This window comes from Perna viridis, chromosome 2, assembly GCF_037379345.1.
Source record: "Perna viridis isolate PV_CMFRI_1.1 ecotype Kerala chromosome 2, ASM3737934v1, whole genome shotgun sequence".
Classification (NCBI taxonomy): domain Eukaryota; kingdom Metazoa; phylum Mollusca; class Bivalvia; order Mytilida; family Mytilidae; genus Perna; species Perna viridis.
The window spans coordinates 43,089,200-43,108,666 of NC_142446.1; the positions used below are offsets into that span (position 1 = coordinate 43,089,200).

The following is a 19,467-nucleotide window of genomic DNA, read 5'->3' on the forward strand; positions in this document are numbered from 1 at the left end:
GAACTGAGTAAGACCGGAATTACTTTGTGTACGAAACAGTGCAACTCAATCGCAACTGTATAGTGTAGCCTAAACGAAACCCCATAGAACCAGAGCCAGCAGACATATTTTCGAAAAACGTCTGAATTTAGCCTAGAGAAAGGAATTTAAACTTTACTCCGATGAAACTTTGTTTTTAAATGCTTACTGTGTTTAGAGTATAAATATTGCAAGAATGTAGTTCATGGCAAGTACACATATGCCAAGAGGCTGTTATAATCTATTGTTCCGTCGGCAACGTGAAAAACAAATGATTCCGATTAAGATATGCATGTTTTCTATAGAATGTGATATTGTATCGCTATATCGTTTAAATATCAGTGACAGAGAACAAAAGGTGACCTTCTAGTTCTCTTAAAAGTAAATGTGGAATTATCAATTATAGAATATCAAACGGTACACAGAAGCTTTCCCTATCATCTGTCTGTGACAAATTGGGCTAATTACAATTTAATATCCTCCCTCTCATAGAAATCTGAAAACGTAAATTACAAGACAGAAATTAAAATGATGCGCTGGTAGTTCAGTATAATCGCTGTTATCAAAGTCTGTAATTTCTCTTTGTCATCTACTATTACATTTACAATGTAAAATCGTTTTGTCGAACAAAGGCTCAATTTTATTTTCTTTAAGTAATGCACTATGATCAAGAACGTTTCGATGATATCATCAATTATGTTATAGATAATATCATTATTGCCTCTTGTGTACATTAAAAAGGAAATGCAGATCATTTCTGTTGAAAGTTTCTCTAGGTTGCTTTCACAATAAAAGGAACAAATTTGAACAAACTATCTAACTATCGTTTCAAATTGAAAGTCTAGAATCTGGACAAGCACCCAAACATGTTAAAGCAAAAACAAATTGGAGTCTATGAAAAAAAGTTGAAATAGAAACAAAAGGGCAAGAATTTGATAACTACTTTTACTATTCTTTATTGATAGGAATAAACAATACACCAAAACACTCAATTGCTTTCTTTGATTTATTTTAATTTGTAATTAACATCAGTAAGTGAGAAAGAGTAGATCTAATCAAGGGAACCACGATTCTGGCGGAATTCAAAAGAATGTAATCCAGGGACAAAGACCAAGCATGGAAAACAAACGTACACAACAAAGAACACAAAACAACAAAAAATACATACAAAGTAACAAATGTAAATGAGCAACTTGGACTCCACTGAAAACTGGGAGCATGGACCAGGTGTACCGGTGGGATAAGTTAATAATCGGTTTCAACTGGCTTCCTGTCGTGCTAGTAAATTATTGGATCAGTTGCAACGCTTATATTTCCAAACTGAGATTCTCTAATATTTTTAGGCTTATCTTAAAATTTTTCACTTAGATATAAATGTAATTAACATTTAACATTAACATCTAGTTGTCAACTGCACTATCCATCCCTGGCCAGTAGAATCTGTCTTTGAGTAAAGATAGGGTCCTATGTCATTATGAAGTGACTGGAGAACAGTGTCTACATGTGCGGACGGCAAAACCAGCTGTGTCTTGGTAAATACGAAATCCATTTGTAAAGATAATACTCAATTATTTGACGTTAAATAATAGAACAAGTGAATATATAATGATAAGAATTGTTTTGAATACGAAATACACAATACTATACTTTTCTTGTCATTGAATGCAAAATTACTGTGGATAAGCGACAGGAATAGAATTGAATTAAAAGATGTAATACTGATTTATTTTGTTGGCAAACTTGTGTAGTGTTTTTTTTTTTTTTTTTTGTTTTACTGCAACAACAGGCGCTTTATACAGTTGAAGTGGTTGTATCGCTGTCCTTTTGTCTAACAATACGCAATTTGTTAACACATTTTAACTGTTACTAGGAAAGAATAGAAGATGATATGTAATTTTTTGGAACGCAGCAAACTGTATGCAAGAAAAAGTTATATGTTTTACTTATTGGGTATCAGCAAAAGAATGAGACGCTGAAACCAGACACACCATAGTGCAGACACCAAGCAAACAATTTACCGGTATACTCCAATTATAAATATTGTATTGAAACTGTAACAATGAAAACTGATTCTATCTTAGTTCTTTGTATGGCGTTAATATTTTACTGCAGTACCTGTTTATCGTTCATCTGTCCTTGTTCCTAATTATATTTGGAGATTCTTATTTTGTAAATCGCGAATAAATGACAAACTTTTGAACTTTCATCTTTGTAGCATTTTTCAAAGTTCTTCTCTGAAACAGCTCGATAGACGTTTTGTTTGGATATAAGATTCGTCAAAAATGGCCGCCGTTAGTAAAAGAATAATCAAAGGAACCAAACTTCGAGCTAAAATCATTTTTCCAAAGACAAAGACCCGCCAGGGAAAATTAACACACAGATATTTGAATTTTTTATCGGTTGACAAACATGGCCATTGTTATAAAAAAAAAATAGACCGCAAACAAATTTGGACAAAGGTAAAAGTGTTTAGCAAGATGAAATGTATATTGTGAAATTTTCGTGAAATAAGGTTTATTCATGTTTTAGGTAATGCCTATTTTTTTACGTTTTTGATGCCTTTGTGTTTTTATTTCTAAACATAATATTTAGTAGTATATAAAACTTTAAAACAGATTCATACATGTAACAAACTTTTTAAATATGTTCTTGCGGTAATCTTCGCAAAATTGCTGAGGGGATTTCATTGCACCGTGGACAAAAATGGATGGAATTACTTAAAAGACTATAGGGATAAACAGCATTTTTGCAAATTTCTCAAAAACATTTTTGTGTAGACAAATTCTGACTAGGTATAATGCTCAGCATGACGTAATCTAACCATGGAGATAGTTTTTGTAAAACTATGTCGACTGATGTTGGAGTTTTTGTCCATTTTATATATTCGCTATGCTATTTTTGTGTCGGATAAAGCCAATAAGAAGTTACTACATAGTTTGATTCTTGATACACTGTTTTGAAGTTTTACAATTGCTTGGAACTGACTTAATTGTTAATAAATTTTGATTTTGATCTGTAGGTTGAAAGACGACGGAAAATAATTATCCATAGAATTCAACTAAACTGTTTCGACTAATTTCGTTACTTAGATGAACACATAGTCATTTTTGTCAAGAATGTTAATGTTCTGAACATGCTGAAGTATTGAGTTATTTAATTTAGAATGTTGATACAACAAATTGACTAAAATATTGTATTTATTTTTCTTAATTTCCTGAATCTTGGCTGGATCTGTAGTTAATATCTTAAGATAAGATTACTTGGAAGGTAAACTAAAACTGATTTATGACATGCTGCATTTATAGTCTATTTTAAAAGCCGTGTAACCAAGTTTCTGTGTAATCTAAAAAAGAAACTCCGCACAAATTGCTGTCATAAGTAAGGGGAGCAAGAAAACTCTCTCCCCCACCCATACTCTCTCTCTCTCTCTCTCTCTCTCTCTCTCTCTCTCTCACACACACACACACACACACACACCTTGTCTTCTGTCTTCATGCATTTAGAAGTGCCTTTGAGTCACTTTATCATGTTGCCAACTTATAACAGTATTTATTTTTACTTCTAATTTCCAATACAGGATATTCTCTTAAAGGAAATTCGTATTGTGGTAATAAGTTTCTCTGAATGGTCAAATTACATTTACGTAAACTAAATAGAAGATCTAAAACCGGTTCCAAATAAAAATTTTATTTATCCCGTTGTCTCATGGTAACATGTGTTGGATTAAATAAAACAAGAATGCAAATAGAAACAGTTATTAAATTTTCACTGAAGCCACGTATTCGCATTCGAGTTAATAATCCCGTTGAGGACAGATAACAGAGTTATCAATCAAGCCCAAAGAACAATGTTTTCCCACAAAAACGAATTCAATTCAAGAAAAACATAAAGTTCTATTTACTCGTAAAATCCATAGATTACATATCAAAGGGGACAATTTAATACCTCTATTTGTTTATGGCAGATTAAGGGAGAACGCAAAAAGCAGCTCAGTCAATTTTAATTGCCTCCTCCCACAATTCCTTGACAATAATGGATGTAGATTAATCTAGATTATTTCCGGTACATTAAGCTTGTATCAGAAATCTTAATTCGGTCACATGATTATTTGTTTGATCAGTGCTTGTTAGATATCGTGAACACAATTGCAAAATTATTCATCCTAATTTAGATCCTATTCTGCCTTTAAATAGATGGGAATTCAGTATATTAAATGAAAAACAGCTGAGAATCCTGAAGGGACTGTAGTTGACTGAACGCTTTTATAAATAGCAAGTTGTCTGGCGTTCTAAATGGTTTTTAAATGTAAAAATAAAATTTCATTGTCCAATGTAAAGAAAATAAATTGACACTAATCAGCTTTGCAAGAATGAATGAAGATTGGAAAATCTCGTGGTTTATGATGCCTGTTTCTACAAATATATCGAAATGATTTGAATGTTCTGTTAAGTCTTGCAACTTGTTATATGATCTTGTCTCCTTATGGAAATTTTTTTAAAAATAATGAAAGTGCTAAAGCACTGAGGCTAAGGAAGGCCTCCAATGTGTGAAAAAATAAGAAAACCATGGACTAGTTTCAGTTTAACGGGTTCATCAAAAATATAGTTCTTGCGTATAAAACTCAAAAATATTGCTAAGTCATTTTTGTGTTTTGTTCCTTAATTTTGTGTGTTGTTTGTTCTTTGGAACTATGTATTCCCGTGCAGGTTTTCCATTAGGATCTTGAAGCATCGCCTTGTACTGATAGTGTACAGTTGGGGAAAAAAACCCACTTTTTTACCCCTTCCAGTTGTACATGTATACTTTTAATGAACGCTGTAAAAGGAGCAGTGAAGACGGAATTATCAACTGCAGCTTGATCTCTGAATTTACCGAGGGTCGGAGATAGTTTGACGTGTTACGTCGTATTGTTTGAGCTTTCTATAAACGTTAATGGGTGTCAATAACCAAACTACAGTACATCCTAAATTTATCGAATTCGTCATTTGTTTCCCTACTGTAATAACTTATACGCCGTTTTAAAAAAGTTCCCATTCTATGCCATTGATTAAAAAAGTACGTGACTTTCTTTTTTTTTTAATCTGCGGGAAGTTTCCCGCCAGTGTATTTTATTACATATATGTCTTCTACTGATTTCATAGAAGAAAAAGATATTTCCATCAGCTTATTCTTCATTTCAAAAATTTAAATCATTTTTTAATTCTCTATTTTGAAAATTTTAACATGTTCCAGCGCGAGTCCTGGAATATTTAAACAACCCATTACGAGAATTTATATTTAAATACTTAAAAACAGAATCCATTAATAACTAAGGATATATGAGTTTATTTCAGCTTCTTTATTAGTTGGTAAGTAAAACTTGAAATAAGAGGAATTCTTAATTAGAATACCGACTGACCACGAGAATTTGTGGTATTAAGTGTGGTAATGAGTAGGGACACTTAATATTGTATCATATTAAGTACTAGTCCATATAAAATTCAGACACTGCCTGTGGTAAAGGGGATTCATGGTGTTGAAAAAAGCACCAAATAAACGATGCTTTTTCTATCTACCTATGCTATACTTTTATATAGCAATTGTCCTTTCTGTGTTTAGATCTGTATTTTTGAGAAAACCCTGTTTTTTTTACCCAATATAATCAACCAAAAACAAACCAAATCAAGACAGATAACTCTTTCAAAGTGCCAATTTTATACATAATCTATATATATTTTTTATATCGAAAGTGCAACAACTGAAAGAAAAACTAAGACTTTGACTGTCTTTGAATAGGAAATAAAAGAAATTTGGTGAGTTTTTTTACATGCATGAACCACCTCCTGTCTGACATTTATAAAGACTGCTAAGTAAGTTTTCCTTTTCAATAACTGAATTTAACACAGGACAAAGACAGAATTGACACAGGGATGTGTCAAAAGTTTTCGGTCACTAAAAACCAAAATGGAGAAAAAAAAATGAAGCTGTTTTTACAAGTAAATATATAAATCTTGTGATAGCAGTTTTTTAGCAGTTTTTCCACCGGTTTTATAATTTTCAGTATTAAAGGGAAAAAAATATCTAGATGTATGTCGTTCCCCCGAGACGCATGATCCGAACCATGCACGCATGACCCATTCACGATAATTTGGGTTCTGGAAACTTTTGTACATATAAATAGAATCTGCAGTCTTTTAAACATGTTGAAGTAGACTACATATTGTTAAAAGATATAGATATTTGAAATTTCGGTAGGCTGTATACGTGTTGTTTTTCTATGTTGCTTCCCTACTTGCCTGAAGGCATAAAGGACTGTAAGTAAATAAGTACACGTGTTTTAAGGACTTATCTCTCATCAGTAGTATTAAAACCAAAAAACCTAGAAAGTTCAAGATCCAAAAATAATTTGAATACAAGAAATAGTGATAATCAAAATATCGAAATATGAAGCCAAATCCAGCACATAGAAATTCTACCGTTTGTAATACAAGGAATGAAGCATCAGTGTATTAAGGGTTCAACTTTCGTTTCTTTTGCCACTGCGAAAATCGGTAAATAGGCTTAGATTTAATTTGGGTTAGACATACCTGACTACTTGGATGCAGATGAATACCTTCGGGGACATTTGACCTACCAGCAGTTGTATCGGCCAAATGCTTCGACAAATATTTGTCAAAAGTTGATGAATGTCTTGATACAAGAGGCTTTGGTAGTTGGAATATTTAAGTGTCGCTCCATATGGCAATTATCTCTACCAAATGAAGTTGATGGAATCAAGTGTTTTTCGCCAATATGAAAGAATTTACATTTTACATTTTGTGGCAGCATTTCATGTTATGCATGGATGAACCGCAAACAAAAAAAGTTTTTTTTGTCGGCGAGGTATACTCACATTTATTTATATATTATGCTATATTCATGCATATCCATTTGACTAAGTTTATTTTCAAGGCCAAATTTGATATAAATCGATAAAAACCCTTTCGGTATGCTTTTTAAGGAGTTATCTTCCTTTAAAACGATGCATTTTCGGTATTATAAAATTATCTCTTGATTGTATTCAGGTGAGGATTTTTTGTTTAAATTCAGTGTTGAACCATTGTAGTTGCCAAGAATCAAAGAAGAAACAGAGCAGAATAATGCATACTTTTCTTATACTTTGGGAATCATAGAAACATCACTAAGTTTAGAGTGAATAATTTTTCATGTCCGTCATTGTAAAACCAAATTAAAATAAACGACGACTAAAATGAATTTATATTACTATCCAGTTTCAATATGATTAATAAAATGGAATCTGTTGAAAAAAAATCATTCAGTTTTAAAATTATTTGGTTAATTTACAGTGAAGCTGCTTCTGATAAGTCACCAAAGGGCGTCCCGATCTTCTCTTTTTCTAGATCCTGTTTTTAACCCAATGATCCTTGACATAAACATATTGTATGTCTGTGTATCACAGGTAGTCCGCGATGCACGACAATACACTTGTATGACAGCCACGACGTCACTGAAGCACCAAGGAATCATGCCTTCCATAGTAACGTCGCCACTATTTAGTGCGGCGAAGAGCCGTCATGTCACGAATGTATGATATAAACTGCGTGACGGCTCGGCATATTGAAGCCTTTGCTGGAGTGCCACCAGAATTAGCTGAAAAAATCACTTTATACAGGAAAAAGCGGAAGCGAATCCGCCATATCGATGAATTATGGAGAATCCGTGGAATGAAAAGAAGGTATTTCGATAAACTTTTTCAGGTTTTTTACGTTCCTGGGCAAGCCGTGCCAAAAATAGGCGAGAGGCTTCCTTATGTGAATACTATTTCAACAGTAACCGTACCTTCAAAACATAACAAGCGTCATGTCAAAAGAAAGAAAAAGAAACGAGTTGGAAATGGAAGAAAGACAGCTACAAATAAGGATCGGAGATATTTGAACGGTAAATACTTGAGCCGAAAAACATGCATTGCCAGTACAAAGCACCAACGAATAAAAGAATACAAAAACATTGCCAAGGCGATAGGTAAACACGGAGAAAAAAAAATGGTCGAATACCCAGCTAGTGACTTCTCTGCAACTAATTCGACAGCATCCAGTGAGAGTTACACACCTATGAACTGCGAAGAAATTTCTTGCAACAGAAAATCTAGCAGAATTACCAGATGGTTGTCGAATTTGCCAAATTTTCATGATAAAGTTCAAGGTGTGTCTAGAAGTCCTTCTATAAAAAGTGGGTGGTATTCTTATTACTACAAAAAGTCTGAGAAAGAAGCATCTGGAAAGTCAAAAAAGAAGAGATCAAAAGTAGTCTTTGGAGAAAGGATACCAGACGACAAAAAAACCAATCCGTTATACACTTGTACTATACTATAGACTGTTTTGTTTTGTAGATTAAATAGTTTCATTCATACTATGCATGAATTAAATGTTTACTCACTTGTTTTACACTCTTTTTGATTTCTTCTTGGTTTTTTGTTTCGTTTGTTTTTATTCGCTTTTCGTTTTTGCTTTGGTTTGTTTTGTTTTTGTTTTGTTTTTGTTTTACAGAGATCTCCATCTCTTCCAGTGGCCAGTGCAAGACTTATCAACTCCCACAAACATGTGTAAAACTACTTTGAATAACTAAAATTGTAAGTTTCAGTTTAGTTCAGTTTTCTTCTGAGAATTGTCAGTTCTAATTCGAATTCTAGAATTGGACTAAGTAGCAAAAGTGTTATCTGTGTAACAAAACTTTGTTTCACGATCGTTAGAGTAATCAAGGGAACCAAGGATATAGCGGTAATCAATAGAATGTAATCCAGGGACAAAGACCAGACATAGAAAACAGACATACACAACAAAGAACATAAAGTAACCAAAATTATACATACAAAGTAACAAAAGTAAATGAGCAACTCGGACTCCACTAAAAACTGGGAGCATGGACCAGGTGCACCGGTAGGGTAAGCGTCCTCTGCTTTTCTAGAAACACCCGCCGAGTTGCTCATAAAAAGTCAAGTCCGGGGTAGACAAACGAGGAAAGGAAAACTAGGACCCGTAGTCAATGAATGGCATTGGCAACAGACTTTATTCTTTATAAAGACAAATGAACATAAACACCCCTCCATGTACACTCTGATTGTGAAGATAAACTTCTATTCGTGAAACAACATCTTTTAAAAATGTCAATGCAGGAGGACTAGCACTTGATCCACATTTGCCTCTTATGATAGCAGTAGTGGAAAGGGAACCATCGGTCTTTCATTGGCAATGGATGGCATTGGAAATGAATGACATTGGCAATTGATGTCATTGGCAATAAATAACATTGGCATTGAATGGCATTGGCAACAAATGGTCATGAAGCTGTTCAATCTCCCGTCGACTTCGAGTCCATGAGTATTCGACTTATCTTTGCTTTTCACTCATCAATTTGATGTGCTATGTCTAAACATATATATATTCAACATTATATTCTCCTTGATTTCGTGGTTTTTCAAACTTAGAGCAGGCGGTGAAAAGCACTGACTGACTTTAATTCAATCCTACCACCGCGTATAAAATTAAATACCCCCATTGATTTGTAAAACCAAGCATCGCTGGACATTCAATAAAATAAATGAGGCGCTTGATCAATTTACGTTTTAACTCTTAATATGTCAAGTAAATTACAATAACAAATTTTAAAATCTAATTTTCCACGTTTTCGAAAATTTGCTGAATTGTCAACGGAATACAACTGTGAAATTAAAACACAAAATCAAATTGTCCATGTTTTCGAAAGCTTGCTGAATCGTCAATGGTTTAGAACTGAAATTAGAACATAAAATCAAATTGTGCTTGTTTTTTGCAGAATCCAGTCAACAGTATGAAACAGAGAGAAATCAGTCAAAGAAAACTAGGACTCTCATAAACAATTGTAATTGTTTTCAAAATCATCAAGTGTTTTCATTTTAGTCTTTTAAGTCCAACTGTCATTAAGTATTAATTACTAGTTTAACGGTTCTTAGTTTCACACGTTCCTCTAAAGTTAATTCATATAGTTCCGGTTGCATTTTATATGGACATTACTTTTAAAAACATCTAACTTTAATTCTCACTCGTAATATTTATTTTCATAAAAATCAAGATAACTTACAATATAATGAATTAATGAATCGGAGGATTTTCGCCGAATTTTCCTATTTTTTATGCTACTGCTGATACATAAACTATGATACTGAAGGTTAAAGCTATTCATGGATTTGTAGACTAAAATATCGTTGTAAAGAAACAGTAGTAGAAATACCTAATTACCAACAATAAAGACAAAATTCAACATACCCAAATGAACTTAAACACACAGAAAACGTGTAACTCGAACTCCATTGAAACTAGGGTGGAACTTAGTTACTTCAGAAGGGTGACTTGTTCCTACTTCTTGTAAAAAAAAACACGGTGTTGCCTGTTGTAAGTCGTGTCCGGTAAAAAAAGAAAGCATTTGTGACTGGTGTCGCTGTCGGAACAGGATATGCCTACCCTTTCGAAGCACGTGCTATCACTCCCATTTTTTTCAGGAATTCACATTTTAATGTTTTGTATGATGTTTTGTTTCCTTATCTTATTTTTTTTTCATGTAATTGTATAATGTTCTGTTCGCTACGTAGCGTGTTTTGGTCGCTGTTTCCTGTTTTCACGTTCAGGCCATGTTCCTGAATTTAGTTCTATCTGCATTGTCCCTTTTTATGCTTTTGCGTTTTTTTTTTTTTATTATTTTGCCGATATATATATGGCAGTACCAGGTACTGGTAATGAAGCTTAATATTTTAATGTACAATAACCAAAATCGCTAATGTAGCGGTGGAAATGTTTATTACCCATTTTACCATTCAATAAATCCATTTTATATGTACAGGGTTTTTAGTATGTTTCATTGAAATAAATGATGTAAAGTAATGTGATGCATTCACTAAAAGTACTAGATTTTCACAAATCGAAGATGGTATCCAGAATGCTTACTCATACGAATATTTATCTATCGCCACTCAAGTTTGAAATTATACTGTTTTTGTCGTTAATATACCTTCTAAAAAGCCCTTTTATAGTTTGACCTACATGAACTAAGACGAAATTAAGCTCACATTATGATTGTATCCATGTGATTTTTTTTCAAAACTCATATAAATATATAGAACTGCATATTTAAGTCGGGGGATGGATATTTCATATTTAAAAAAAAATGAGTACAATGAACTGTCCACTAACAGAAAATTCAGTTTGTTGTGGTTGTGTAAAAAAAAACAAGCGAGGGGCTCCTAGGAGCCTGAACGCTCACCAGGTTAAGTTTTTTTTCCTTTCAAGGGCAATAACTCTAACAAGGAGTTGTTCCACTATTTTGACTCAAAGAAGACTTTGGTAGGACTCATAAGGATCATTTCATCACTTGAAAGTTTCATTCATTCTTTTATAACTTTCAAGATATTGGGTGAAAACTGCTAAAAACATAATTTTTCAAGCGCGGTAACTCTAACAAGAAGTCGTCCGACAACTTTGATCTCCGCGCACGTTTGTAGGACTTTTCATAAGGGTCAGTTCAGCAATTAAAAGTTTCTTTCTATATATCACAGTTTTTAAGATATTGACTGATAACTGTAAAAACAAACACCATTTTTCACCTTTCAAGGGCAAGAACTCTAACGAGGAGTTGTCTGACAACTTTGACCCAGTTCAGACTTTTGAAGGCCTTATAATGAGGATCATTTCGGCAATTGATAGAATTGGGCTAAAAGAGGATCATTTCGGTAATTCATAGGATTAAGTTAAATGTAACAGTTTTTGAGATATATCCAAAAAAATAAACTGACTGAGCCCTACATGTATGTTCCATTTTTAGTAACGGCGACCATGTTATTCGACAGACCAATAAACCCCAAAACAGTTCTATGCAAAACACTCTAAGGAACCTTAATACCAATTTTGGTTCTGGTTGGTTTAGTAGTTTCAGAGGAGAAGATTTTTGAAAGGAATTACATTAAAGAATGGAAAAAACGCCGAAAAGGCAACAACTTCAACATGGCTTAACAGATTAAAACAAAATTTGATCAGAGATAATATCATCATGTTACCACTATAACCCACGTCAGAATTTGGCCAAACCTAACCGTTTTTGAGACATATGCGAAAAACTTCTATCTTACCCCTATGTTCTATTTTTAGTAACTTCGGCCATGTTTATTCGACGGATCAATAAACTCCGCATCAGTTCAATGCAAAACACACTAAGAAACAATCATACCAAGTTTGGTTCTGGTTGGTCTAGTAGTTTCAGGGGAGAAGATTTTTGAAAAAAAAAAAAACCATTAAAAATAGCAAAAGAAAACCGTCGAAAACTGGCAATAACTCCAACATGACTTCACGGAATAAAACAAAAAATTGTCCAAAGATATATCTCATCATGCTGAACACTTTAACTTAGTAAGAATTTGAGCAAACTTAACGGTTTTGGAGATCTATACGAACAACTTCTGTATAATCCCTATGTTCTATTTTAGTATGTTTTTGGACAGACTAATTAACCTCACGACAGTGCTATGCAGAACACTAAGAAACATTCATACCAAGTTTTGTTCTGATTGGTCCAGTTTTTGTTTGTTTGTTGGGGTTTAACGTCCGAGCAGCAATATTTCAGCTATATTCAGACAATGAACATGAAATGGATGATAAAATGAACATGAAATGGATGATAAAATGAACATGAAATGATAAAAAAAGGATGGGTCACAAGGACAACAGGGTCGACAAATTTTGATTGCCACTAGAAAAAGGGGGGGTGGGTAAGGTCGGGCAATTTAGCCTCCTGTGGCGGAGCGCAAAGGTTCCTACTCCTATCGAATACCACAGCATGGTTCTTTAACGTGCGAGGAACGTGGCATCTTTCCCAACACGGTGCACCACTATGGTTTGCGGTCAGGTTTTCCGTATTATAGCCTGACAACCCCAGCATGTAACATGCCAGGGGTACCCCATTCCACCATCTGGGGCACACACCCCAGTTGCTCTGTGGGCAGAGCGCCTAACCCCCGTCTAGGTTTCTGAGCACTATTTAGTCGCCTTTTACGACAAGCTTAGCGCTGCTGCAGGCCTATTCTTTTGACACCCGGACCTGCACGGGGCTGATTGGTCAAGTAGCTTCAGAAAAGAATTTTTTTGAAAGAAATAACATTAAAAATAGGGAAAAAGTGTCAAAAAGGGGCAATAACTCCAGATTAAAACAAAAATTTGACCAGAGACAGATCTCAATGACATCATTCTGAACTCATTTTCGCACAGTCAGAATTTGGCTTAACGGTATTGGAGATATATGCGAAAAACTCCTGTTTGACCCTTATGTTTTATTTTTAATAACGGCGGCCATTTTTGTTTTTGACGGATCAAAAATCTCCACGTCAGTTCTATGCAGAACTCCCTAAGGAACGTTCGAGTTTGGTTCCAATTGGTCAAGCAGTGTCAGAGGAGATGAGTTTTGAAAAATTGTTAACAACAACGACGACGACGTACGCCAAGTGCTGACATTAACAATAAACAAAAATCAAAACAAAATCAAAATTAAGACTGAAGAATGTAAAAGAGAGGGCTCACTACATGCATTAAGCATATTTCGACTGAATATTCGCTATGTCTGATGTCTTAATCGTTGGTGTAAATTAAAATTGATTCCTAAAGGTTTCCTAATTTAAAGTTTCTCTTTGAAATGGTCTGCCAATTTTCTGCAGGAAATGTCCATATATCTACCCTTGAAATGTTCTACTAATTGAAACTGCTTTCATGCAACAAGTTTGCACTGCCGAAGTACTCATTATTCAAGAACATTAACTTCATCCACCATTTATCTGGACACACCTCATTGGTCGATAATATCTTTATGACAGGCATAGAAACTTGAGTCCTGAAAAGACATAAATATGCAAAAAAAAACTATATATAAAACCTTACTTAAAAACGGTTCTTTATATCCGTGTTAATGTATTTCCGGTAACAAACAAAAAACATGATGATTGTGTAATAAATGGATAATTGTTCAATGTGTTATTTGTTATAATAATTGTTACTATTTTGAATATGTTTTGTGGCAGTTTGTGTTGCAAGGGGCATAACACCTATTATTCAGAGACTTTTATAACGCACAATATTATACAATAACAACAGAGGATAACCCCTTAAAAAGGGGGAAAATGTTTATCATCGACAATTTTCTTCATATTATTACCAATGTAGATCATTATAAACATTCCTATGTGATAAACCATTTTAATTTTTACACGCCATTTATCTTAATATAATTATATTATAGGATATATAAGGATCTTAACTATTAAGAGATATATCTTAAGGTATGTCATACCTATTACACTGAGCATCTTTTCTGTCATCTTACAAAATCATACTGACACATAAATTTTAAATGAACTAAAAATGTTTAAAATAATGTAAAAATTATATGTTTGAATTAGTTTAAAATACCTAAAAATACAAAATGATTAATTGTATTTTAAGTAGAGATAATTTGCGGGAAAATGTTTTATTTTACTACAGAGGTCTGGGGCATCGCCCCTTCCCCCTTGAAGTCCAAAGTGCACTCCATGTTTTGGATGAAGTGCCAAGAACAATTTTTACTTTTTGGTCCAAATTCAATGAAATTTGAAGTACAAAGTACGGCTGTTTTGAAATGTTAAGTCCATGAAGTTGTGTGCCTAAGTTTTAAGTACACTCTAAATATGACCAAAATCCCAAGTCCAAAAAGGGGGGGTTATATCCTCAGGTCTTGGTTGCATGTGACGTTGTATTCGATTGTGGGCGTGTTTATCGTCATGTCTAATAACCGCAAGGCCAAAAATCGAAGTGACCCAATATACACCGATTTAGTCAATTACAATATGCGGCGCAAGCTAGCCGGTTGTTTCACCGTCGGCGATTATGGTAAACGTCTTTTTATCATCCTTGATCCATTTATAACCAATCATATTGTCAAATAATAAAAAAATGAGGAGAGAACAATTTGAACAGTTTTATTGGAGTTATTTGACAAAATAACTTAATTGCTAGGACTGAAAATAAACTCCCAATAAGAACCAGCATATATGTAACACAAAAAGGACAGAGATCTTTTACAATAAATATGATGTTGAGTATGTCAACATAAAACAAATTTGTAGAAAAAAAAAGCAAAAACAAAATACACAAAAAAAAAAACAAAAAAAAAAAACCCCAAAAAAAAACAAAACAAAACGAAACAAAAAAAAAAGTGGAAATTGATACATGATGTCGAATGAATGTTTCAATTATGTCAAGTAAGAACTTTTTAATGAGGTATAATTCAAAATTTTAAGTATCCTCATTATTGTTTCTATAAACAAATTTTCTTTAAACAATTTTAGAGTCTGTCAACAGTGTCAAGGAAACATGATGAATTAACAAAGACATATATATGTATATACCTATCAATATTATACATGAGCTTGTACACGAGTGAATTATGCCGGCGGAGTTTTTATGGTACACATACTTATAATTGTTATTTGATGACAACTTGAAATTATTAATCAAATATGTTGGGTATAAATGTAACTGTTATCTTAAAGGCTTTATAAGATTTCAAAATGTTTTCTATACATTTATGTAACTGTTTAGCAGTCCAAATTTGTGTTCCATATAATGCAATAATAGTGTGACTTTATTTAATAGCATTTAGCGGTCGTATATATGTAACATTTTTTTATAATACATATACATGTACATATACAGTCAAGTAAATGAAATCAAGTATATTCGTTTTTTTTTAGTGAAAAAGATTCATAGAAACAAACAAAAAGCAAAAAACAAACAAACAAACAAACTAACAAAAAAGAAGAAAGAAGGAAAGCAGAAAAATAAAGCTGCAATAAATAAAATTATATATGATAATTTAAAAATAAGTAAATTGAAACAAACAAACAAACCCACAAAAAGAAAGGAAAATAATATGTTTTACGTGTGCTTATTCACGTGATAACATTACCTTTCCGTACTTTCTGTGCTTTGTCAGGATGAATGTTGGGTCAAATTTTGTAATTAAAGCTATCTCTATGAATAAATCTTTGTGATTTGAATTCTTTAAATATTTAATGGACTTAAATAAATACATACGACGTTTATTGCTGTATTAAGATGTGTTTTATTACACACGATTACTCGATTATTCATTTGTCTTTTTTGTATTCAAATAAACAAGACAGAACAATGAAATGAGACCGACGAGCTCTAGAAATAGTTAAAAATTGTCGGAAGTAGATTATGTAAATATACTTCCGTATATAAATAATATGTCACCCATAGTTGTAAAAATGGTATCTATTTACATACTACTTTTTTTTAACATTATAAATTTGAGCATACATTTGAGAAAAGTGTGGATTCCAGTTTCAATCTGAATCCGACATCTTTGTTTCATTCATAGATTCAAACAACATAATGAGGTCAATCCCAATATCATCGTCGAAATGGCTTCATAGCCATTGGCTAAAACCCTAAATAAAAATATGCTGGCAACATTTAATTTTGTCCAGCCAGGTTTCTGGTCAAAACATGACGAAAGTGCCTTACTTATTGAAAGACCCAGACTGTTATACCAATTATAGCTTTATTACCTTGTACTTGTAGTGCTCATAAGAGAACATGTAACACTGACATCAAAACCTCGGAGAACAATAGCTCCTCGTGTTCATGTCCTGAGATTTGGACAACCATTACATGTAATGTTACATTTACCTGCAATTAAAATGACAGATTCGATATTGATGTTCTTTAGTGTATAAATGTTTGAAACAATATTACATAGACCTCATTTAGCCGTCGATTCTATTTCTTATGACACGTAAGTTTACTTTTTGCATTGACAGGAATTAATATCATACTAATATGAGTAAGTTTCATGTATAAATTTTGAGATTGAAACTTCACAGATACATGCCTATAGTTAATGTTCATTTGTTTTGTTGTCTTCTGTTTCATAACACTAGTTCTTTAATTCTATACATGGTTCAAAATTGAAATGACTTGTTTTTGAAAGGCCAATAGAGATTTTCACCACTCTTATAATGGGAGTGTGTTGCTCAATTTTGATTAACGTATTATTTCATTGTAGGTGAAAATGGCGGCTTTGATAGCTTTAACTATATCAGCCTGTGTCACAGTAGCTCTGGGACAAGGTTCTTTGAATGAATTGATGACTCTTCAAGCTTTAGACATTGATATACCAGAAAGCGCTATTAGAAATGCTATTACTGGTCGACAGGGAGGAGGCGGTGGTATTCTGATAAGAAGGGGTGGACAATCAAACCTTGGGCTGGGATTAGGTAGACAGTCAAGGTTGCCCCAACTACACGCAAGTGGATTTGCGAGTCAACAGTCTCAACATCCTGTAGGAAATGTTGGTCATAACATTGGACTTTCACAACAGCAGCTGCCTGCAGCTAACACCGGTCTATTTGGAAATACTGGGCTTGGAGCTGGGGCTAATGCTGGATTCAGTCAGTTAGCTCCACAAACAAACGTTATTGGACAATCCCAGGGTTTAAACACCGGAATTGGCCAACAACAAGGATTAAATGATGGATTAAATATGCAACATCAACCGGCATTTAACAGGTTTTCCGCTCCTGGGGGGTCTCAAGTAGGAGGACTTGCAGGGTCTCAGATTGGAGGACTGTCTGGATCTCAACTAGGCCAAAACAGATTCGCCTCAACATCAATTGGTAGATTTAGTGGTGCACAAAATAGTGCTAGTTTACAGGGACCAAGAAACCAGTTTCAGCGTGGCTTCGGTGGAGTTCGATCCAGGGGACTTCAAGGAAATACAAGAATGTTCCGTGGCTAGACTAATTATCGGTATGTATACTTATGATATTAGTATCTAAGTATAGGATTAAAAAAGTTTTTGTAAACCTTATTTTGTTTTGTGTGTAAAATGAACTACAGAAAGTTAACACAGAATAATATCGTCATGTTTACATTGAATGGGATACTAATTATCCTTGAGTTTTGTTTTACACTGTCATATCGCTTTATTAAAACAATGTACATATTATGATTCATAACCATATAAAATTGGTGAAAAATGTCATGTATTCAGTGAAATATTAAAATATGTATTTGTTTATATTTCAGTCTAAGAAGAGGATTATTTTTTATGAGAGCAAATATTGACCAATAAAAAGCTACCCTTTTAAGAATTATGTGAAATCCAACTTTTAAAGAGTGACTATATTTTACGTAGTTCTATTCTTATCCGTGTGTGTTAGCTGATAATTTCCATGGACGTTTGGATCATCGGGATAGTGTGGTGTGTCTAGGTGCTAATGGAATTTGTCACATGATGTGTGTAATAAATTTAGACTGTGTGAATGTTATCTTAATTAATTATTGTAGACAGTAATTATTTATACATTATATTTTATAATAAACTAAAATATCAAAACAAATGATTTCTTCAATAGATGAAAATATTACTTCATCAAAGGTTTTACCTATACGTGCGTAACAAAAGGAAATACGTCACACACTACAAGCATTCCTATTGGTCAACTATATCTAATACAAGATCAATTGCATACATGTTTGAAGGAATTATTAATAACTTAAGAGACATTATAATTCACCACTTGTCTTTTAATGATCAATTCTAAAGGCACATCCACAAGCCATTGCGAAGAAGGATTTTACATATACAAATGTATGCAAGAAAAGTCGAAAACACAAGAATAAACGTTTAAAAAGAAAAAAAAATACTGATGAAAACGAAATTTTTAAATTTTTTTAACAATTTTTACCCAAAACAATAATTACAACTAACTGGTATAATTACGTTAAGTTTTAAACATACCTGTATTATAGCTATTTCAATAAACCATGTTTATCAAACGTGTAACTCAGGATTTATATTGTGCGAATGTTATGATTATATAATTTTGTTTATACAAGAGCTGAACTCATCTAAAAGTACATTAAATATACCTTCATAAGTATTTACTTGTGTGTTTTGCCAGTTATGAAAAGAAAAAAAATTGAAAAAGGTTTACATTAAATAGAAATTGGGTTATTTAATGCATTTATATCATATACATTAAAAACATCTTTAGTGCTATAATGTAAGTATTATTACTTGTGGACATTCTAAAAATCTAGAAACAGAATTTTTTGTCTATCAAAACAATGGCCAACTACAAAGTCAAAGTTAAATTCAAGTTTTAATAGTTTGTGAATTTGAACAGAAGTAATCTCATTGTTATATTTTTATTACTTACAGACGAGAGAGTAACTTCGCTCTAATAGACAAGCACACAAAGAAACAACCATCCCGAAAAATAACATAAAAAAAACAAAACAAAACATCAAAATAAAGACAATTTATGTATCCAATTCCTTTGTTTTCACTCTCTAGTCTCAGTTCATACTGCATAGTTCCTTAGCTGCCGGGTTT

At 33.1% G+C, this 19,467-nt stretch overlaps 1 protein-coding gene and 1 long non-coding RNA gene across 2 annotated transcripts; one reads left to right on the forward strand and one right to left on the reverse strand.

Annotated features, from left to right (window-relative positions):
• Window positions 1-10,151: 10,151 nt before the first annotated feature.
• Window positions 10,152-18,927, reverse strand: LOC148625194 (uncharacterized). Its single transcript, XR_015919874.1, has 3 exons — window positions 18,871-18,927; window positions 16,637-16,757; window positions 10,152-13,899 (listed from the first exon to the last, which is right to left on the reverse strand). It is a non-coding gene; the product is annotated as an uncharacterized LOC148625194 (long non-coding RNA).
• Window positions 17,140-18,469, forward strand: LOC148625195 (uncharacterized). The gene is made up of 2 exons (XM_088571263.1): window positions 17,140-17,876; window positions 18,156-18,469. The coding sequence occupies exon 1, from the start codon at window positions 17,140-17,142 to the stop codon at window positions 17,863-17,865; it is 726 nt and encodes a 241-aa protein (XP_088427389.1). The 3' UTR covers window positions 17,866-17,876; window positions 18,156-18,469.
• Window positions 18,928-19,467: the final 540 nt, after the last annotated feature.